This window comes from Dicentrarchus labrax, unplaced genomic scaffold (genome assembly GCF_905237075.1).
Source record: "Dicentrarchus labrax unplaced genomic scaffold, dlabrax2021, whole genome shotgun sequence".
NCBI lineage: Eukaryota > Metazoa > Chordata > Actinopteri > Moronidae > Dicentrarchus > Dicentrarchus labrax.
The window spans coordinates 3,661,749-3,684,587 of NW_026136716.1; the positions used below are offsets into that span (position 1 = coordinate 3,661,749).

Here is a 22,839-nt window from a genome sequence, read left to right on the forward strand (position 1 = left end):
TAAATAAATCAGAGAGAGTGACATTAATCTTAAAACGCCTCAGACAATAGATATTTTTTGCAGTGGAGATGGCTCATACACAGAAACCATGGGGGAGACAAATCACGTTTTAAGCCATGCTCCATGTGGTGGTCCTATCTTTGGCAACACACACACACACACACACACACACACACACACACACACACACAGGTTCCACTCTTCTTTTTGATGCCTCTCCATTCCCCCCCAAACGCTCATCAATAATTAATGTGTCTGTTGAGAGCACCCATCAGCAGACCAGTGTGTCTCTGTACAGTGAGACCATCCAGGCTGAATACGTCTACGTGTCAACAAGGTTGCGTGTATCTGTGCGAGACACTGAAGAAAATGGGGGCTCACAATTTACAGGGAGCGAAGGATGAAAAGGAGAGATTGTCTAGAGATGTTTTTGTAACTTAAAAGCCTTGTGCAAAGAGAATCTGAGAAAGGGAGTGCCTGCTGTTAATAATTAAGCATATAATGTTGGCAAACTGGATGCAGAGAGAAGAGAAAAGAAACTACAAAGGAAGATTTAACTCTTTTACTGAGGCGGCACATAAATTATAAAATAACAGTGAAATGAATGCAGAAAAAATAAGGAAAATACATATATTACATCTTAAAACTTTGCTTCTTTTTCAAGTTATGTTGCATTTTATTTTCAAAGACTCAACCCTTGAATTTATCTTGTCATTTGTCAATTGTTTGAGTAATTTCTTAGGAACAACTGTGAGAAACTGACTGGTTTCAGCCCCATTAAACAACTGTACACCCACACGGGGAACTGACCTGCAACTTGTGATGTGGGCCACGCCCCGTTGTTGATTTTTGTTCCTCATAAAAATAGTGAAATGTACAAAAAACCCAAAGTCAAAGTCAAATCATCAAATAATGCTTAACTTATTTGTCCGAGCTTCTGCTTTTGAACCCTAATGTTTTTAAATGGACTCTGTTAATACTTGCTGGCACATTTGTTCTCATGTTTGCGGTTAGGAAAACACTAACTAAATGTTATGAGGCTGATGGTTTATGGTGAAGAGGATGACACAGCTCATTATCTATCCACCTGACTCCTCCTCACTGTGTCAGCTGTAGGCGTCTCTCCATCCATCTTCTTTAAAACCAGAGCGGAAGAAGAAGCATTAAGACGGCGGCACGCGGCTAACGCGTCTCTGCTCTCACACACGTGTTTGTTGGCGTTAAACGTGTACGTGTGCATGACAGAGGAAGACACAGATGAGGATGAATCAACAGGCTTCTGCTCGACCCTCTTGAGCTGAGTGGGAGAGTTTGATGAGTCACCACACACACACACACACACACACACACACACACACACACACACACACACACACACTCGACGGAGACAGAGGAGAACACTAACCATGTGTTTTCCAATCAAATCACACTCAATCAATACAGATCGGACAGAGTCAACGACATAAAAACAACAACAAAATATGCTTCATCTCCTGTCTGTTCAGTAAAACCAATTAACAGCTAAAGTCACTCGAGATAAAACCGATTCTCTGACTAATCTTTATTAATTAAACGGATGGCAACCATTTTTATAGAACGTTTACTGTCTAATTTGCTCAAACTGCAATGAAAAGCTCGGCTGATGTTTGGTTTTTGATACAGAAACACTGTCTGGAAGCAGCTAACATTTTTTGCATTATACATGACTTAAATGACTAATCGGCGTCAAAACGAATTAGTTAATTGTTGTCACGCTGCCAGTAAATGGCTAAGCAGAGAACAAGAAGAGGATAATAAATGTGGAAATTAATAGATACATGGAAAAGGATCCCCACAAACCGCTGTGTGTCCAGTACATGTGACACTACATCTCCCACAGTGCCACTTCCACACATCAAATCTGTTTTTCCTTTTACGGTCTGAGCCAAAGGAGTGACGGATGTTTGGGTTGGGGAGGCAGAGAAAGTGACAGGAAATGGGTTTCACGTGGAGCTGCATTAGGAAATAAGAGCAAGGGGGTTTCCTGGACTACAGAAAAGGAAAATGTGCGGATATGTGGTGCAGAGCAAAGACGCAGAATGACTTTTAAATCTTTGGTTTTTCCTCCCTCAACTTCCTTAAAACCCCCACAAGCAGCCAATCACAGTTTCTCATACCATAATCCCCTAATGTATGACTATAAGCACACATTCACACACAGGTCACAAGGTGACACTGGGGGCGGCTCTGGCTCCAAAAGCTAGAAACAATGTCCATGTCAGAAACAAACTTGTGACTTCAGGCTACATACTGACACTCAACTCTTAACCTCCCCACTCGAAGCCACTTCTGGAGTCAAACTTCACACACACACACACACACACACACACACACACACACACACATGAGGGCCTCCTTTTTTTTTTAAAGCAGGTCACTCTCCTCCTCATAGAAAGGGAGCATCATCAGCTCCCTGGTTAAATCGATGTCCACGCTGACCTTGACTCCCCTGCACAGCGAAACTCAACACCAGTGGGATGGCGAGCAGGGAGACTGCAGTGAAATATGTGGGACACAACATGCAAACACACACACACACACACACACACACACACACACACACACACACACACACAAGAGAGAGGAGTCAGCACATGTCAGCATCCAGACACACATCCTGCATGCACACACACACAGTCAGCAAAATCTGGTATTCTCACACACACACACACACACACAAAACACACACACACTGCCACTGGGAGTGTGGAGCAGGATGATTCACTGCACATATCATAAAATAATCATGCCAATAAATACTGTATGCTCACACACACACACACACACACACACACACAGATGCATGCAGGTAAATGCACCCTTTCCTAACTAAGTTACGTAATCCCAGCGGCAGCAGGGTTTCTCGGGGCTGTGACCCGCCTGCCACACTCAAGGAGCCACTTATGCACTACAACACATCCCATCAGAGGAGATTCCTCATATTATTTAGTTTTAATTTATATTCTTTAGGTACTTTACCGCCATTAAAACCAACATCCAACCCCATTTAACGCGGTTTATTCGCCTTTATGGTCCCGTCCTGCTCTGGCGTTAGTCCTGCCTGTAACTTCCTCCACTGCTGCCTCTGCCCTGTCGTTTATCAGCCATATGCGCCATAAATATGAGTCAACTCTGTTGTTGTTGTTGTTGTTGTTGTTTACTCGAACTAAAACTGAACCAGCTTCCGTTTCTCAACTTAACCGTTAACCGTTAAACACCGAGCAGCCGTTAGCCCCTATGCTGACGTTATGCTCCGTGTTTTGAATTAAAACGAAGCATAATTAGCCATTACTCACCGGGTCAGCTGCCTGTTGTGTTAAAATATCCGTTTGTTGGGTAACAGACAACTGTTGTGAGGAGACCCACTGCCGCACTGTGTCTGTGTGTCTGTCTGTGTGTGTCTGTGTTGTGTGTCTCTTCCTCTGGCTGTAGCTGTAGCAGCAACTGACGCTGGCCACGCCCCCTGCGCGGCACGTTGTTGAGGTCATCACGCAGGCTCGTACGCAACACGTACATTCTTTTCAAAACTATGAGAAATGTTGTGTTTTTTTTTTTTTTTTTTTTTTTTGGCTTTTTGGGTTAGACAGACAGGGAAAACGAGACTTAATAGACTTTATATATTGTTTTTTTGTTTTTCTTTCACACAAACACATAAAAAATAAATAGAAAAAGGACAAAAAGATTAGATAAGATAGACTTTATTGATCCCACACTGGGGAAATTCACATGTTAAAGCAGCTCCAGGTAGAACACAGCCGATAAGAAAAAAGAAATACACATTAAATAGCTAAATAAAATAGAAAATTACAAGATATATATATTTTTTTCACACAGATGTGATTGATATAGAATATTGCACAGGTTACAACAGGAAGTAGTGGCATGGTGTTAAAATACTACTAATAATAACAGCATAGGACAATATATATATGTAATTTAGCAGAAGAATATAGCCTAGACATGGCTATGAATATACAGTACAGGTCTAATTCTAATAATGTGTGTGCATACATATTTAAAACTGTACAGTATATGCATAAATACAGTAGCAGTATCAAATAGTGCAAAAAGTGGGTGTGATAAGTGTTGACACCACAACAAAATGTGCCTTATTTGGCCACTGTATGTATAGTAGTGTCTTGGGTATGAAACATTGTTTAATTAATTCATTCATCTATCAATTATTACAACTACTAACAGGTAATTATATTGACAATTACATAATTAAACCTATTCACACTTGGCCATTCCCTATGTAGAACTACTGTTCCAAAAGCAAGTGAAGTACAGTTGTCTTCTACCGCCACCATGTGGACTTTATGTGGTATTGCAGGTTTAACACCTGAGTTAAAACTTGTAAGCTGTGCACTAATTGCTATGTTGCATGTTTGTTTTTTTTATTTACTCTGAATCATAGGTGTTAGATTGGGTTTAATAGCATCACACCAACATCACTGTTGTCTTTTCACGTGTCATTACTGTGTCCTTATGGGCTCCACCCAGTAGGCAGGGCACATAGGTGATGAGACAAGCAGGTTCAGCAACAGTTGAAACCAGAAATTAGTTGCACCTTAGGCTGGATCCTGTTAAGACTGTTCTGAAGGAGGACTTCAATGTGAAGTCATTTTTTTCAATTAAAACGTTGATATTAAATTGCTCTGGACATGGACTGGAGTAAAGGAGCAGTTATGCCTTGTTTTTTGAAGGCCACATCCTTCTGAGGCTACACAATTGTCTTTTTTTTCAATGTCCTGGGACTTATTTTCAGTGTTTTATAACTCACGTTGGAAATACCTGAGATCTGTGTTGACCAAGTAGAAATGGGGACCTCTGTTTTGTTTGGAGTCAGGACTGAGAGAGGAGTCTTTTTCATGTTTCTGCTCCTCTTTCTCTGCTGTGTTGGAGGGAAATGTGAGCTTCAGGAGTCCAAACCTGCACCACAGACCAACCTTCCCACCGTCAAACCTTTCCCCAATGAAGCCCAGGCCTTCCCCAACGAGGAGAGGGCCAGCCTGCCTGTGTTTACTATGGACTACCCTCGGATCCAGGTCCCCTTTGAGTTTACACTGTGGGTACTGCTGGCATCTTTTGCCAAAATTGGTACGTTTGGATGAATTGTGTTGAGGTTTATGTTTGTGCATGAAGAAATAGGGTTTGTAGCAGATTCATCTTTGCATTGTCTTTTCTAATCTCCAGGTTTCCATATTTACCATAAAATCACCATCTGGATCCCAGAGTCCTGCCTGCTGATTACCATCGGCCTCATCGTCGGTGCCATCATGCACGCAGTAAAAGAGGAGCCCCCCGCTGTCCTCAGCTCCAACGTCTTCTTCCTCTACATGCTGCCACCCATCGTCCTCGACAGCGGCTACTTCATACCCACCAGGCCTTTCTTCGAAAACATCGGCACGGTGCTGTGGTACGCCGTCGTGGGAACTCTGTGGAACAGTATCGGCATCGGGCTTTCCCTCTTCGCCATCTGCCAGTTTGAGGTGTTTGGACTTCAGGATATCAGCCTGCAGGTCAGTTAAGGCCACAGGAGGCTCAATGGTGCAGTGATTTTAGGTGGAGATTGTGATCAAAGGGGACTTTTTACAGATTGCTGTATTTAAGTCCTCTAACTTCACATAACCTCATTGACTAGTGGATCCGCGCTACATGAGCAGACCAATAGTGTGATGCAGCCAACTAGATGGCCCTGCTGATTGGAGGAATTACTCGGGTGACGTATAGTAAACAATGCAATTGAGTTGTGAGTACTTGAAAAGTGTTATTTTATGATTACATTATCCTTTGGCTTCTGTTTACAATTTAACAAATTAAATTCAGGTTTTAATCGCCATTTTGAAATCTGTGTAGTATCTTTAATGCAGTATTATGTTTTAATTGTGCAAATGGATAAATTAATAGGTTATTTCAAGTCTGGCTACAGTCTACAAGGTATTTCAAAATTGAGAAAAAGATCACAGTTTAGATTGTGAATCATGCGATTAAATAGAAGGATGAGATATGATGCAAACATGTGTGATATTTATGTATGGGGACTTATTTTTTTTAGTTGCATCAGTTAAAAGTGGATAGAAAGTGGCTCAGACAGTATTAAGGATTAGACTGCCAGTAGAGCCACCAATTCCATAAATGCACTACAGAAATGTATTCTAAGGCAACGGTTCCAATATCTTTGGGTCATGACCCTTTAAAACAAAGAAAAATCCACTTTGCAACTCATCATCCTGTGTGTGTGTATGTGTGTGTGTGTGTGTGTGTGTGTGTGTGTGTGTGTGTGTGTGTGTGTGTGTGTGTGTGTGTGTGTATGGGCATATGAGTGTTATTTCCACTCTCGCTTTTATTTAAATATTAATAAAACAATTTGTTTTTGGCTCTTTGGATAAAAAGGTTTGGAACAAAAGGCATATTTTATATGAATTGCTCGAACGTTTCTTAAAAACAACAGTAATGGGGATAAATTCATCGACCTTTCAAACAACATGAGAAAACAACCTCACTGCAAGATTTATTTAGTGGCTGTACCGGAGCTTTAAATCATTACTTATCATATGTAGTGTTTACAAGGTCAAAACTAAATGTTGAACATCAAAAAAGTCAGTGCTCTGAACTGAACTCAATCAGCTGACGAAGACCATGTGATATGATGAAAAGCTCCAGAGCAGCTACTAAATGTACCTGGTGGAGAGATTGTTTTCTTAAATATTGGAGAACTTTCATTAGCATAATGTCCAAGAAAATGTCTCCAAGGAACAAGAGACTGCCTGCTTTTAACATAATGGAGAAAGAGGTTAATGCACTCTAAATGTTAATTAATCTAGCTGGTCATCAAACCCAACAGGAGGAATAAACTCTCACTCTTTCACTCCCTTCACTGCAGGAGAACTTGCTGTTTGCCTCCATCATCTCGGCCGTGGACCCTGTGGCTGCGCTGAATGTGTTTGAGGACATTGGAGTGAATGAACAGATGTATATAGTCATATTTGGAGAGGGCCTCTTCAACGATGCTGTCACTGTGGTGAGTACGGGGGGGCGTTTGTTTGTGTGGACTGTGTGAATCTATGAAAATAGATTGTTGTGCCAACCAGTCATAGAATAGTAATGAGCTGGGTGATATTCCTGCTCTTAGAGTTTCCCCTTCCAGTGACTTGAGTGCACATAATGAATGCCTCCAGGCTTTCATATTCACATTACTCATGACCCCATGTCAACCATTTATAGTTTAGAAAGCAAAGTGTTGGATTTTAGCCTAATCCTTCTTTATCAAACACAAGCCAAAAAGCTATATTCCTATATTTGTTGCAGTAAATTAGAGCCATTAAAAGCATGCCGAATTAGCTATTAGCACTTCCTATCTGCAATGTAACCACAGATGCACAGATAACTATCACTGGATTACTGGAAAACTTAAAAACGTGACGTTTCTAAGGCAAGTTCTGCAAATTTTAAGGAAGTTCGTATTTTCTATGACTACTAAGCAGATATATGAACATACACTTCCAGATATAATATTGTCCTCGGGTAAAAATATATGTATCATATCTGTGTGGTCGACCTCATGCAGTATCTTTGCCCGACTTCTCCCCCCTTGGTGCTCCTTCTACACCACAATTTGAAAGAGCCCCTGAACTCAAGGTAAAGATAGAAGCAGTCTGATATTGCTGTGGAGGGAACAAGGGAAAGCCTCAGAATGCAACATTGCATCAGTAAATTACACATTTCTGCAACCGTCACTTTGACAAGAAGCAGCTGGGGTTCTGTATATTTGTCTGTATTTGTGTATAACAGAGTTGCCTTGGGGGTTGACATAGACCGGATCTGTGTGCCCCTGTACCTTCCCCTCAGTCTAGTTTGTCCAGTTTTCTCATTGTAGAGGTTTAACTCAGTTTCACTTGAGAGGCGGGTTTCACTCAACCATTCCTGGCACTGATCGCCTTCAGTTGCATCCCAAAAGGCAACATGTCAGTATTGCCAGTCGAGTGACACAAATCATGTTGGGACATAACATTCAGAATTCACATTCAGAACATTCAGCCTGACACAAAGCAAACGTTTTAACAACAGTTTAATTGGAGCAGATTCTTGAGAGTGTTTGAGTAGTCGAACCTGCTTGGCTGCTGTTTGTGAACACCTGCTTACATGCAAGCAAATCCTGATGCAAACCCTGTGTCCAGCTTTGTTTCCTGTTCTTCTTTTTCTGTTTCTGTCTCTCTGCAGGCACTTTCCAGCATGTTTACCTTTCTAGCAGACATGCCCATTGTTGAATCCACTGATGTGTTTCTGGGAGTGGCCAGGTTCTTCGTGGTGGCGGCCGGAGGTGTCCTCTTTGGCCTTCTGTTTGGATTCGTGGCTGCGTTCACAACACGTTTCACCCACAATGTCCGCCAGATTGAGCCCCTCTTCGTCTTCATGTACAGCTACCTGGCTTACCTGGGGGCCGAGTGTTTTTCCATCTCCAGCGTCCTGGCGTAAGTGCAGGCCGACTGTCTACAAAACACTTGAATTATATTATATTAAATTATTAAACTGCATCCAACTAGCAGTTTTCAGATCCGAAGTATTAATTCTTTAAACTTTCTTTGAACTTCTTATGAAAAAGTCTTAATTTAATACTAATGCCTCTATATGACCTTTGCAAACAAACAAGACCATCCGGTAGAAAGGTTGGCTATTCTTAATGCCTGCCACCAGGTCAGATTCCCTTTGAATTCAATGAAACAAGCCAGTAGGAACACTACCAATTTTGTCCATAGGGGCCACCATAATCAACAAAAATTTGACTTCCTTGTTGCTGCTGTATATTAAAACATATTTTATTTCTTTAAACAAATCAGATCTAGATTATTTCAACCTGTTTCCGATAGAAACCATCTGGTTTCAAGAGAATCCTAAAGAAGACAGAATAAGGGATCGCTGCTTTAGAATTAAAATCATAAAACCAGCTGACTTCTGTTAAAATAGGTTAAAATAGGACTTAATCACAGACAATATGAAGATTTCTTTCAGTGTGTACAGCATGCAAAATGTTAACTCTTTTAATCCGATACATGTAGAGGAGTAAAAAGTACAATATTGAAATGTAGTAGCAGATGGAACAACAGTACTTGTGTAGAAGTACTTAGTTAAATTCCACCACTGACAACAGGTAAACATGATGTTATCATCCCAATATGAGTCGGCTCAAATAACAGGATGAAATCAAGATGAATGAGGGATCAAAATATTTCTAGAAGTAGCAGCTAAATGCTATATTGTTAACTACAGCATAGCTGAGGCTACACAGTAGAGAGGTGTGCTTCCTTGGCTATAGCTATAATTTGTCCAACACTTTACATGTTAATGCAACTTGTACAAACTTGTCCTTCCACCTAGTTTTCCGCCCACTGAGTTCAGTTAAAAACAACATGTGTGGCACCATGTCACAACGTGAATCGCTGTCATGAAGGTGTAACGAGATGAAAATGTGCCCGAGCGACATTCCCAGGTGACTTAGCGTGCACTGAAGCGAGAGGGAAAGTTAAAATGCAGTTGTTTTTTGTGCAAACTGTCCAGGTGAGACGACAAAACTGAGATTCATGACTCATGATAAACATTGTTTTTTATATAAGATTTAAAAAATAAAGGCAAAAATACAAACAATAGCACCATTTCAGCTTTTTTACACCCAATACATTTTAAAATAGCTTATTGTTAATAAGTAGGAGCATTGAGTGCAGCCTTTCTCCCTTTTTGGTTTTAATTTAATTTCCCTTTAATATAATAATTTATTTAGCATTTATAAGCAATATATAGATAAATGATTTATATCACACTACACTGTGAGCATGTTGTGTGTAGATTAATGCATTTGTCTCCACCAGTGCTGGCATATAACCAGATAACAATACTGTACATTAACCCATCCAACTTTTCTTTATCCAAACTAAAGAAAAGTTCACATGCCCTCTAATTCTCATATATATTCAAAAATTGTGTAAGTGGTGTCTGATATACTGTATTTTGTAGGGATGTAATGATACACTCAACTCACCATTTGATATAATTTATGATACTGGGTTGACAACGTGATTGTCTCACATTTTTTTAACCAAAAATAGATAGAAGACAATAATTTCTCAGACTAAAATCTTCATTTTCTGTCATATTTTCTTTATCAGATACAAGGATTTTATATCTTAAGGATTATTTTATTGTCATTTACAACCCAGGATTGTAGAATGAGGATTTGAATCTTCACATAGTTGTACCGTGATTTAACCGACTCTCAGTATATCTTTATTTGGAGGAATGTAGGGTTACTATTTGGGTTTATCTGTATTTTTTCCTCCTTCCTGCAGCATTGTAACATGTGCCATAACCATGAAGTACTACGTGGAGGAGAATGTATCCCAGAGATCCTGCACCACCATCCGCCACGTTGTCAAGATGCTGGCCACCGTCTCGGAAACCCTCATCTTCTTCTTCCTTGGTGTTGTCACCATCACCATAACGGAGCACGAGTGGAACTGGGCCTACATCATGTTTACGCTGCTGTTCGCCTTCATCTGGAGGGGAATTGGTGAGAGCCTTCACTTATTGGGGAGGTCCTGACAAAGCTCTGTCCAACAGGTTCGTCAATCCAACGCTTCTCAATGCTTCTTGTGCTGCAGGCATTCTGGTGCTGACCCAGATCATCAACCCTTTCCGTACCATCCAGTTCAATTTCAAGGACCAGTTTGGCCTCGCCTACGGAGGGCTGCGAGGGGCAATCTGCTTCGCCCTGGTCTTCACCTTGCCCGATACCATCAACAGAAAGAACCTGTTTGTCACAGCTTCAATTGCCATTATTATAGTCACTGTTTTCATACAGGTAAGACCTTTAGCTGGAGACTATAACTATTTGAAACACAGCAGATCATCGGTGCTCAGTATGGAAGATTTTAAATGTCCAAAGAAAAAACCATAGAGATAAAGTGAAGCACAATATACATTATTATGTTTCCTTTTTTTTATTTTGTAAATAAAATTGAGCTAAAAGAGAGTAAATGTCAGACTCCAAATGAAAGCTAATGTTGCTCTGTAACTGCTGGAGGTGTAAATAGGCAACTGTGGGCCAAAAAATCAGTTATTGCAATTTTTAAAGGACCAGTGTTTAGGATTTAGTGGCATTTAGCGGTGTAGTTGCCGCTTGCAAGTCCCTCGCTCCACCCACCCCTTCTAAGCACAAAGAAACTACAGTGCAATGTAGTGTAGTGTAGTTTCTGTGGATTTACTGTATTGCTTTGTCTCTGTAACATTCAAGGCATCCCAACCACTCTGAACCCTTTTAAATCTTCAATCATCTTTATCATCTTTCAGGGCATCAGCATCCGTCCCATAGTAGAATATATAAACATTAGGAGGACCAACAAAGACTTGCATACCATCAACGTAGAGGTTCACACCAGGGCAAGTATCAGCTTTGCTTTCCCACCTCTACATAGTTTTGGTTTTATTGGATTCTATCTGTAGCTGGTGAATTACATTTGTGTTTCTTCCAGGTGATGGAGCATGTCGTTTGTGGTATTGAGGACTTGTGTGGACAATGGAGCCACTATTACTGGAAAGACAAGTAGGGTGTATTTTTAGAGTCCAATAAAATGTATTGATTTAGAAATTTGTGTATTGATTTAGAAGATTTGTGTCTCTTCTTGCCGAATAAGGCAAATGTACTCATTCATTTACCAGTGATCTGTGTTACTTTGTCCTTGCTTCAGGTTTAAGAAGTTTAACGACCGTATTTTGAGGCGTATCCTGCTCCGAGACAACAGGGCAGAGTCCAGCATTGTGTCTCTGTATAAGAAACTGGAGCTGCAGAATGCCATCGAGTTACTGGACACACCTATGGGAGACCTCAGCGCAGCACCATCTATGGTTTCTCTGCAGTAAGTTCTACAGAAGGGCCTGTTTTGTCCTTTGTCATTGAAGGTCTTTGAAAAGGACTTGATGTCTTATATTAAGTGGAAAAACAAATGCTTTGGACCCATATACAACAACCGCAACCAAAGAGCTTCACAACCTGCTCAAAAACAGCTTATTATTGATGTACTAGTCAAGGTATCACTCAAAGTCTTTACACAGGACTACATAAGTGCATCAGCTAAATGCATGAAACTAAATCTAATTTGGTTCCAGCTGATGATGCTGTTTCTCCATCAGACGTAATCCTGTATCCTAACCTTAATTGCCACCCATCGTAATGTCGATAGCAATAATAAAACATTACATTTCAGCAATATCTCTCTCTGTTTCACTGTCCATTCACCTCCTATCAGTGACGAGAGGAAGGAGGCGTCTCGACCGAAGAAGATGTTCCTGACTGCTGATGTGAGGAAAATGCACGACATCCTGTCAAAGAACATGTACAAGATCAGACAGAAGGTAAGTACAACACCTGCTGAGAAGCCTTTTAGATGGGATGTGGTCCCACCTGCAGTATGAACTTAATATGTCAAAGTGTTTGTATTCAGTGCACTTCAGCTTTCTCCAAACATATCTCAATGTTGTTCAGACGATGGCTTACACCAACAAATACAATCTGCCCGACGACAGCCGAACCAGAGAGATTCTGATTCGCCGCCACGCAAGCATCAGACGCAGTGTCCGTGCCTCAAGTTTCCGTGAGCCGGTGGGTTTCTGTTTTAGAGCACATTAGAAATACATTGCCTTACCTTATTTTTGAACCCTCACCTCTGCCTACCTGACCTTCACTCTTCCTCCTCTTCCAGTCTGAACAAAATATCCCCAAGTCTCAAAAATACTACTCCCTCCAACCTGGAGGGGATCTTGAGACTGCATTTGCCCTCAGAAGGCGAAGTCATGGTGAGTTTGTACAAATTTTGTCTTTTAGAGAGACTCGTAAAAAGGCTGTTTTTGCCTTTTTTTTTGGATTAACGTGGTTAAAAATGAAAGGAACTATTTCTCAAATGTTATGTTAGGTGGTGGTAGTGGTCTCCAGTTCTCTGGTGCGTCACCGCACTCCTCATCCCGCTCCCTAGTGCCTATGAGGAAGTTGAACACCATCAAGGAGTCTGGAAGTGCAGGGGAGCAGCCCGCCGCTTCCGCCCACCCACGCTCAACCTCTCCTGGGGTAGCTGTTTTGGATGAAAGGGGCCCTGGAAGTCTGGGAGGTTCTAGCCTCAGAGGCCGGAGAGCACCAGTTCCTGCATCCAGGAGGCGCAGTTCAGATTGGGTTGATGAAGACCCTACTGACTCTGAACGTACAGGAGAAAGGGATGAACCAGTCCGTCCTCCCCAGCTACCACCACCTCGTGGGTGGTTACCTGAGAACCAGGATCCCGGAGGCAACGAGGCAGGAAACCCCCTACTTAGACACTCGTCAAAGGGGTCATGATGGACAGAAAGTGAAGGACAGAGGGACGTAGTCAGGTCAAGTGGATAAGGTTAACTTGTTCACTTGAGGACAGACTATAATGATATTGGTTGAGACAAAAACAAATACGTCAAATATGATCAGAGTTCGGTGAAAAATGCCATGATATCATCTGTGTTGGGTTGTTTTACTGCTCTTTTCTACCTATTTGATTTAACTCCAACACCAATTTATACCTCCTGAAATCTGTCTCTGAGAAACGTCTGTATTTGTATAATAAAAACTGAATTACAGCTGCAACACTTACTACCATGTTCTCCGTCGGTACAAGTGTATTTGCACACGCAGACACGCCTGCACAATTTTTTTTTTCAGGTTTTTGTATGATAAGTTTGAATGCTTTACAGCAAAATCAGTTTGGGGTATTCAAAACATTTTTTTAGACATTTTTTAAACATTTGTGTGGTGAATTTAATGAATAAATGTTGCTAAAAGTACTGTATTAAAATAAAAAGCAATTAACCTCTGGTATCTTCCCATCCCAACACATTACACATGAGCTCAGTGGTCATATCTATTTATGTATTTAAAGAAATAGGAGTAACAATAGTCTTCAAGCCAGTAGGATTAATGAGTAAGTCCTTCAGTTTATAGATCCAGTTAGATTACCTCATGCATACGTATATGGAGTTATATTACACTATATATATTCTACCATTTAACCAGTACATTTCAAACCAGGCAGATGACCCACAGGTACTATTAAACTCAGGAAAGAGGAGATAGAGCACTGAAGACTCTCTCCCTCGTTTGCGTTAATGTGCTCTTTTATTAGTCCATCCGACTCTCTGACTGCCTGCCACACCCAGTATCATCTTTCAAAGTTTACGTCTTTATATCTGCCAGGCTCAGACAGCAAAAGCTATAACTGCTTTAAAGAAACTTGTTTCCACTTGAAATTCATACTTCAAAGAAGAACAACAAAGTGTTTAAAATCCCACCGAAATAGCATTTTGGATTATTTCCTGTTGACAAAATGCATAAGTTTAGTTATACATAGTGTGTGACTAGAAATATAGTTAGTTATAGTAAAGCTGCAAAAATATAACTTCTTTCAAGTCATTTCTATCTTCATTTAAGCCATAAACCTTATTTTCTTTGAAAAACATACCCTTCATACAGAGACTTGTGAAGGCCCCATTTTCCTGGATTATTTTAATTAAAAAGAAAAAACATCTTGGCATTTATTGTGAAATTGTGTACATTAGCTAATAATAAACAAAAGTAATTTTTCCATAAATTAACTTGCCTTAAACAGCCCCCACTGGCCAGCAGGCTCATCACACACCACTCTGCTTTGGGGAAAGTGTTTGTCTTGATTACGCTCGGCTTCCTCGCCTCCCGCACCGTCGCTCTAATTAAAGATGTTCCACTGCGATTAGTAGCATTTCATTATTTACTGAGAATCACCACAGTATGAAATTAACAATTTCTGTAATGGGGTGAAGAAAAAATAACAAACTCATGATAAATGCACAAACTGGCATTATTTATGATTAGTGGAACTTATGGTGGGAATATGAAGATAAATGTGAGCTGAGTGCTGTGAACACACACAGAGCCCTTTTAAAAAATGATCCAATATGTGTACAGAGTTTTTATTTATTTATTTTATTGCCTTTTTAGGAAGCATTTCAACCAAATATCTACTCATTAAATCATTTATCTGTCTTTCAGTAAACGAGAGGAAGGATTCATGGGGGCCTCTTGGTTCACATTTCTTATCTTTATTCTTCTATTTGAGAGGAAATATGAAGTCTAGTTGTAAGTCTCTACACATTAACATGTTGTGTCAGATCTCATCTATGAGGGGCATCAGAAAGGTTTCAAAGATTAAAATCATGATGTTTAGGTCCAGTGGTTCCAACTTTTTGGGAGCATTTAGTCTTTAATTGGACTTTCTAACTTGCCAGGAAGCATTTACAACAGGAGAATCTCTCATTTGGATTTCTGGATTTCTAGGCATTTAAATAAGGCACATTATGTTGGTTCAAAGAGTCCACACTGAGCACATATAATTGGGTATAAGTCTTCTAAATGAGAGAAATCAGTACAGTATATCAGTATATGTACTGTTATTGAGAGCTGCTAATCCTAAAATAACTGTGTCGTGGTTTCAGTGGAGTGTTTAAGTGAAAAAATACGTTTTTAAGTTTATTTCTGGAGGTCATGAATGAACACTTCACTTCAGTAGTTATAGTGGTGTTTTATGAGTTCTTAAGTTTTTCCAAAATCTCTTATTCATGAGGTTTAATCATGTCTCTGCCAAAACAAAGTCGCTTGCAATTGTATGCCTGGCTGCAAAAACTCATCTCACTGGCAATTTTAACAGTTTTTCATACCCATCTTATACAAATGTACTATATGTGTTTTATGAGAATCTGGCAATAAAGTTATTCTTCTAAATTCAAAGCACTTGCAAGAATAATGCTTTTGTTTTCACCCTCGTGTTATATGGAAACTATTATTGATCAAATCCTGCGCAGAACCTCCCAATAATGAACTTATGTGGAGAGTTATTTCCACATCTTACATATAAAGACTCCGTAACAGCATCTAATCAATAAGCTGTATGTGTCGATAAAAAGCACAAGCTGGAAGCTGACCTCCTCCTTTATAACCTTTGACAGGGTTTAAGTGAATGGGAAATCCAATAGAAAGTGAGCAGCTGAGAGTTTATAATGTTAAAAGATGTGCGTGCTCAATGCAAGCAATCATCCTCGACAATAAATATGATTAATGGCATGGAAAACAGCCAGCTCATCAAATATGAATATGGTCATGCATTTTTAATGGAGACGACAGTTTACTGTAACAAATAATAAGTCTGGGAAAAGATTTAACTGGTAACGCACACAGTCGGAGACATCATAAAACTTTTAAAATCCGGATGGATGACCTTCACATGAGGAGTTTTATGACAAAAAAATTCAGTTTAGTGACATCTAGCAGTGTAGTTGCAGATTACAACCCCCTCGCCTCACCCGTCCCTTTCAAATGTAAAAACTCGACCCAGCGTTTGGTTTGTCCTTGCTGGGCTACTGTAGAAATATGGTGGTTAATCATGGCAGACTTCATTAAATTAAATCAATTTGATGATTTCAGTTAACTCAATAAGATTAAATGAATCCAAATCAGTTCTGTAAATAAAATAGATTATATTCAATCCATTCAGTTAAATTAAATACATGCAAATGAATTAAAATGAATACATTTCAAAGTTGCACGCATGAATGATGATAATGACTAACATGATGTACAATATTCAGAAATGGTATCTCCATAATAAGTCGTTTTAATAGTGGTACTTTAAAGTAAAGGTGTCGGTATGTTGTTGGTATAATGTTGATATGAGTATGAACGGGTCTGTTTTTGCTGGGATCCAGAATAGAGACTCACGTTGGCATTGTGGCTGCAGAAATGAAAAGAAAGAGGCTTACCCGCGCTATGAGGACCAGGATTCAAAACCCTTTTCCTCCTAGACAGGAATGTAATACGTCTACTTTATTTATGAAATCTACCGAGCTACCTCTTGCTGTTTATTCTTATGAAGACCCAACTACAGAATGTTATTAACTTTAGCTTAAGCCGTGTTACCAAGCAACTGAATCTGTTAGCTGCAGGCGTGTGTGCAACCTAGGTGATGAACGGTACTAGTTTTGCCACCAACATATTACAGTTATTAATCACATAACCTGACACATTACTTCATTGCTATGCATTGTGTAAACAGCTCTGTTTAAAAAAAAAGGAAAAACAGTTTTAAAAATGATTTTTTTTTTTCACTCACATCCAAAACGAATGCTAGCCTAAAGATCTTTACAACACAAGGCGGAAACACACTGCTTTTGTCCACAGGGGGGCCCAAAACGAAAAACATGATAGTTCCTTGTGGTTGCTTTAAGGAAAAGATTGTACTTCTTCAAACACTGTGCATAACTGAAAAAGTGTGACCTGTATATCTAATATCTGTCTGTAAAGCTTGCAGTCTGTCTCCTCTTCTGCCCTTTTTAAATGTTTTTTTTATTCATGGAACAAACAGCAGCAGGTTTCTATAGGGTCAACGTTTGAGCTCAACACTCATTCATCAGCGTGAACCCTGTCAAAATGTCTTTCATCCAAACATTAAAAACCACTGCTGTGAATAACAACGTCAGATGAATGCTTTAGACGCAAAAAAGCTCATACCAAACGCCTGCAATATCTTTGCCTCGAGCAAATTTGCATTCTGATCAAGAAACGTCCTTCGTATGTGGGAGGCACTGGCAAACATCCTGGTTTATGAACTGTCTGTCAGCATGTGAGGCAGCACATAGTTGCTGAAGAAGAGAGGTAAGAGGAGGGTAGGAGGGATGGCATTTAAATGTGGCATTGAGATCATTTACTGCCAGAGAGGGGAACAAAGCAGGGAAAACAGACAAATGTATCGCCTCTTGTGAAGCTTCAGTAACGACGAGGGAGAGAATCTCCAGTGCAGCAGCTCTGCAGCCTTCAGTTCTCAGTGTTATTAGCGTCAGTTTCTGATTTGGTCAGCCTGCAGCCGAGAAGCAGCCAGAGGGAAGTCAGAGGAAACTTTAAAATTGAGCTGCTGGGAGTCTAGTACAGGGTTTTTATTTGACCAGATAAAGGAGCATTCTGTGAAACTGGAGAGCCAAGATGAACCAAACTGCATCCGTCTCTCATCAGATTGACTGTCAGCCAGCCAAGGATTCCAAGGTAGGAAGGATTTGTTTCATGTTGTGGTTTGTTTCTCTCAAATGTGGTTTTCTTTCTTGCGTTCTTGAGTATTTTTTTCTGAAACTCTGTAGAATCACTGCGCCGCTCTCCTCTCAGTCAACTGACCAGTGGTGGTGGAGGTGTTCAGATCTTTAAATGAAAGTATTCATCTGTTAGAAGTAAAAGTCCTGCATTGAACATCAAAGTAAAAGAATATCAGCATAATCAGGAAAATGTAAGCTATTTAAAGTATTCAAAGTATGAAAATATCCCCAGATTATTACGACTCATGTAACAAAAGCAGGATTTTACTGTGGTAGTTGATTAAGGTTGAGCTCATGTGAGCTATTTTGTTTCAGACTGCAACTGATTCCTTCTCATTATGGATTAATATGCTGATTATTTTCTTCATTAATCAACTGCGATTGTCTGATTTGTAAAAATTCAGAAAACAAGAGAAATGGTGTTGCATGTTGCCCTAGAGAACATCTCAGGCCAAAATCAATGGGTGTTATGGCCCACCATAGTCCATTGACAAAACCCAGTAATTTTACCTTGCAGATAAACCTGAATTTACAGTTCACATTACGTAGATTATGGAAAGGATCTCTACAGAGATTGGCCTTTTGTATAACCAGAAAAAGATGTAAAATCATTATTATTGAAAGTTTGACCTCAAACATGGCATCAGCGTGACTTCATTCAAACTGCACAGAAACAAAATGAAACTCACCAAAACAATAATAATATGATAATATAACTATAATGTGATGATTTCATTTATAGTTATGCAGCCACACAGCAAAGAAATAATATTTTTTTCCCCTCCAGCTCAGCCAAAGAGGACAAATGGATTGTACTTTAGTCCGGCCTTGTGCACACCCTTGGTACATTTGTTTTGGACTATTTGCAGCTTTGGATAAATCCACATTTGGTGCTCTAGTGAGTATTTGGGTTTTCAATAAGAAAAATACAAAATATTATCAACCTTGTCCTTTAACTCCACTATGAGGGAAAATGATTATAACAAATACAAATAATAAATTCCACAGCAATATATTTGATCTCATTTTTATTTGTTTTCCAAAATGAGAGAACTTAAACATAATTAAGACAAAGGAATGAAAAGCACAACTTATGTCCTTATTTGACCAAACTAAAGCCACCCTGTCAAAGCGGGTGCTCTATATTTCCTTCATATTGACAGTTGCAGTGTATCTTGTGACCTCTTCATGTTTCACGGCTGATATACACAGCAAAACACAAAGCACAGACACGGTGACAGCAGCAAGCGGAATAAAGGCTCCAACTTTAAAGAGCTTCATTATCGCTAGCAGTTTATGCAAAGCGGTTCTTAGCTGCGAGCAGATCCCTCAGACAGGGAGAGGAGCAGCCAAAGTATAATCCCGTACGATCCTGTGCTGCTGTAGCCCCACAGCAGCAGGGTGGGAATAATCTGCCAGTTTTCATAAATTATGCAAAGAAAACGCTGTATTACACTTTTAAAGGACATGTCTCTTTTCCAAGCACCTCCACAGGTACACGGGACTCAGTGTTTCTCATACTGTGGGTGATGAAAAGAGGGTTTTTTCAGCAACCATTTCTGTAGCTTGACCACTGTGTCTTTTTCCTTTTCATTCGCTGCCTTTGGAAGAAAATTTCCCAATCTGACCCCATCAAAAATCACCAAAAAGACTTGAGGTTTTCACATGACAGCAGCAATGCATACTTTAGAAATGAACAGGGATGCTTTGTTGCCTTTCATTTGCATTATTTAGCCTGAGTGGTGGTTTTAATTGTGCCATAAATCACAGCTCAGTAATCCACCAACATGTGCTGCCTGCTTCATAAATAAGCCTCTTGAGATACAGTAGCTGTATATGAGAATGTACCCACCACAAAGCAGCTGATGCTAATGAAAGGATAAAGATTTTCAGTTTTATATGCATCACGTGTGGGAATTTGAGCCTTTCCCTGATATTGCTGATATACAGTAGAGCTGATATTAGCTTTCAATATGGATACAGAACAAAAACAGTATTGTCAGGGTGAAAAATTAATTAGGTTATCAGAGGAAGACTCTCCACTCAAGCTGAATCATTTTCTCAGGGCTGTTTACACTTAAAGCGAGTGTGTAACAGCAGCTACTGTTGTCACAAGCGACAATTACTGACAATGTAGGAGTCATAAAAATTATTGTTTATTATTTGTTTAACCAGAAACCGTAATATTACGACAACTCGCAACCAGACTCCATAGACAAAAAGTGTAACCTTGCAGGTCATCTTAACAGCTTTATTCATTCAACGTCTTTATTAGTCTTTCCGACAATCACAACTCTGGTTTGGTCGAAATAAATCCACTACAGTGGCCACGAAAGTCGCCTTTGTCTGTTCTGGGCTACAGTAGTAAGATGGCGGTTCAACATGGCGGACTCTGTAGAAGAGGACCCGCTCCCTCTGTAGAGAAAAACATCTCATTCTAAGGTAACGAGAACACAGCGTTTCTTATTTTCAGGTTAATATACGCTAATGAAAACATATATATGAATCTTATATTCCATTTCTGTCAATAGATCCTCCTAATTGTCACACACTGGTCCTTTAAGACATATAAAAACAGTCTTCTTGGAATAATTACTATCAGGGAGAAATGTCTATTAAATGAAGAAGTAAGAGAAACAGACTGAAAGAAAAAGGTTTGAAAGGGATAGAAAAGTCCAGGATGTGTCAGGTTGTCTGCCTCCACAGGACCTGCTGGGGCGAAGAGTGACCTGAGCTAATTCCCTGTATGTGAACGCTGCAGACTGAAGTCCTACAGAGCAGCTGTGGAGACCCTCAATTCATACGGTTGAACAGAACAGGTGCCAAATTAGCTTTACAGCATGTCAGTCACATACCCTCAAAGGTGATCTAAACATCGCTAAAGCAGACTTAAAAACTGATTTAAAGGATTTTCAACCAGCTCATCCATTTATTGACTTCACAACGTTAGCTCTCTGGCTCTCTGGGGCTCTCTGAGCAGAGGGAACTAAAAATATCTCCTGTTGCGAAGTCGCATCTAAGGTTTGTCTTAATTACTGGAGCAGTGAACGATATTTATGGGATGGTATTGTTGCAGGTATTAGTCAAACCCTCAGTTGTTACCGGGTGGTTATAGTGGAAAACTTTGGATTTTGATTGTAAAATGCATGAAAATATAAATTAATGGTGTTGGAAATGACCAAGGTATTAGCAGGATAATGCCCTTCGAGGTGTCCTTTATCAGGAATTAATGGACCCCGGCGTCCATTAGTTCTTGATAATGAACACCTGCACCGACAGTACTGTCTCTTTCTGTGGTTTTCAAATTAAAATCATAAATGTTTTAAAACTCAAATATGTGATGAGAAGCTGCAGGGGCTTGAGGGTTGATTCATTTCAGGCTTTTATAAGAAATGCAAGCATGGAGATGTAGTTTACTGTGGGCCTGATGTCCAAATGATGGTTGTTGGGGTATAAATTTTACCTTCATACAAGCTGATAAGACAGATTTTTGTGTTATATATCTGAAACTGTTAGGGATTCTTTCATTTCTAGGCACTACGACCTACAGCAGACACAACGTAGGAATCACTGTGTAAAAAAACACAACAAAAATACTATTTTATCATTATGATCTTCTCTCACTCCCTCCCTCTGTTTTCTCATGTTCACTCTCTGCAATGATCATGCTGGTTGTTGCTAAGTAACTTGTTATTCCAGGACATTTTTATCATATATATATCAGTCAAATCCCATTTGCGCGGGGTCAGGAGAGTGGGAGTGCGTTCATACACTTGAGTTTGCAGTGAGTCAGTCGTAGAAGCAATAAGCGTCACTTTAAAATGACAAGACTCTTGTCTTTTAAAACCTTTACTTTCATCTCATGTGCTTAGCGTTGGCATTGTGGTGATCTGTTGACAATTAAATTCAACAAGTGCATAACTGAAAGCGTTTCATCTTTTAAAAAGTCTGACCTTGAGCTCCAGTGAGATTGTATATACGTGTCCTGTATTGTTTGCCTGCTGCAGTTCACTTGAGCAACTTTAAATATGTTTGTTACCTTAAAGCCAGTGTTCTGTCTCACCGTAGGACCCGTCTTTTTTACACGTGTGTATACATATCTATACACGTACATGTATTTTCATCCCTGCAATCAGAAGCACAACATGTATGAACATCCCGATTTTTACGAATATGAATAAAGTTAACTGCATAACGGTGTTTACACACAAACAATGCCTGCTTTTACTCAGCAGGCACTTAAAGGACGTTTTTCTGTCAAAATAAAACTCCGACATCAGATAGATAAACATTTCAAATAGTTGAGAACAAATGCCTCAGAGAATTTTATTCCTAGCAACAGAAGACCTTTTGTGTCAGATGTGTGACAATGTGTCAAAATCCAAGACTCTCCGTGTCCGTGCTGCAAACACTAAGTAGTATTTACAGTCACTTGAAGCACATTTATGGCCGTTGGTAAAAGTTTCTGTGTGGTACCTTTGTGTAACTAAGCTAGGGGCTCAAAGAGGCTCTCTGGTGTCCGTGATAGTGTGTCAGACTACCACTACATAGGAGGAGGGGAGGTTAATAGGGGAAGGAAGCTGCCACCATATACGTCACATGCCTTCAGAGCAGCCAAAATCG

At 39.9% G+C, this 22,839-nt stretch overlaps 3 protein-coding genes across 8 annotated transcripts in view; 2 read left to right on the forward strand and 1 right to left on the reverse strand.

The window, feature by feature from the left end:
* The window catches only part of LOC127378919 (inositol polyphosphate-4-phosphatase type I A), a 43,375-nt gene extending 39,893 nt beyond the window's left edge, over positions 1–3,482 (reverse strand). For all 5 annotated transcript variants that reach the window (XM_051428295.1, XM_051428297.1, XM_051428296.1 and 2 more), the window contains exon 1: positions 3,336–3,482. The gene's annotated coding sequence lies outside the window, so the exon portion shown is untranslated. The remainder of the gene's footprint in view (positions 1–3,335) is intronic.
* A 1,117-nt stretch (positions 3,483–4,599) lies between these two features.
* On the forward strand, positions 4,600–13,948 carry LOC127378772 (sodium/hydrogen exchanger 2). 2 transcript variants are annotated; one of them, XM_051428033.1, is made up of 13 exons: positions 4,600–5,139; positions 5,236–5,561; positions 6,926–7,063; positions 8,263–8,513; positions 10,383–10,603; positions 10,695–10,894; positions 11,383–11,472; positions 11,565–11,635; positions 11,781–11,948; positions 12,339–12,444; positions 12,575–12,691; positions 12,792–12,885; positions 13,002–13,948. In XM_051428033.1, the coding sequence occupies exons 1-13, from the start codon at positions 4,860–4,862 to the stop codon at positions 13,415–13,417; spliced, it is 2,478 nt and encodes an 825-aa protein (XP_051283993.1). In that variant the 5' UTR covers positions 4,600–4,859; the 3' UTR covers positions 13,418–13,948. The 2 variants fall into 2 exon arrangements, with proteins under 2 accessions (XP_051283993.1, XP_051283994.1); XM_051428034.1 differs by having other exon boundaries at positions 4,890–5,107.
* A 3,900-nt stretch (positions 13,949–17,848) lies between these two features.
* The window catches only part of LOC127378929 (inactive dipeptidyl peptidase 10-like), a 60,775-nt gene continuing 55,784 nt past the window's right edge, over positions 17,849–22,839 (forward strand). The window contains exon 1 of the mRNA XM_051428310.1: positions 17,849–18,172. Within this exon, the coding sequence (XP_051284270.1) occupies positions 18,113–18,172 (60 nt within the window). The 5' untranslated portion in view covers positions 17,849–18,112. The remainder of the gene's footprint in view (positions 18,173–22,839) is intronic.

Excerpts from the sequence above, each read along its gene's own strand:
- LOC127378772 (XM_051428033.1), top strand. The coding sequence starts at position 4,860 with ATGGGGACCTCTGTTTTGTTTGGAGTCAGGACTGAGAGAGGAGTCTTT. Across the intron at positions 10,895-11,382 it reads TAGTCACTGTTTTCATACAG|GGCATCAGCATCCGTCCCAT; the intron begins GTAAGACCTTTA and ends ATCATCTTTCAG. Across the intron at positions 11,636-11,780 it reads CACTATTACTGGAAAGACAA|GTTTAAGAAGTTTAACGACC; the intron begins GTAGGGTGTATT and ends TCCTTGCTTCAG.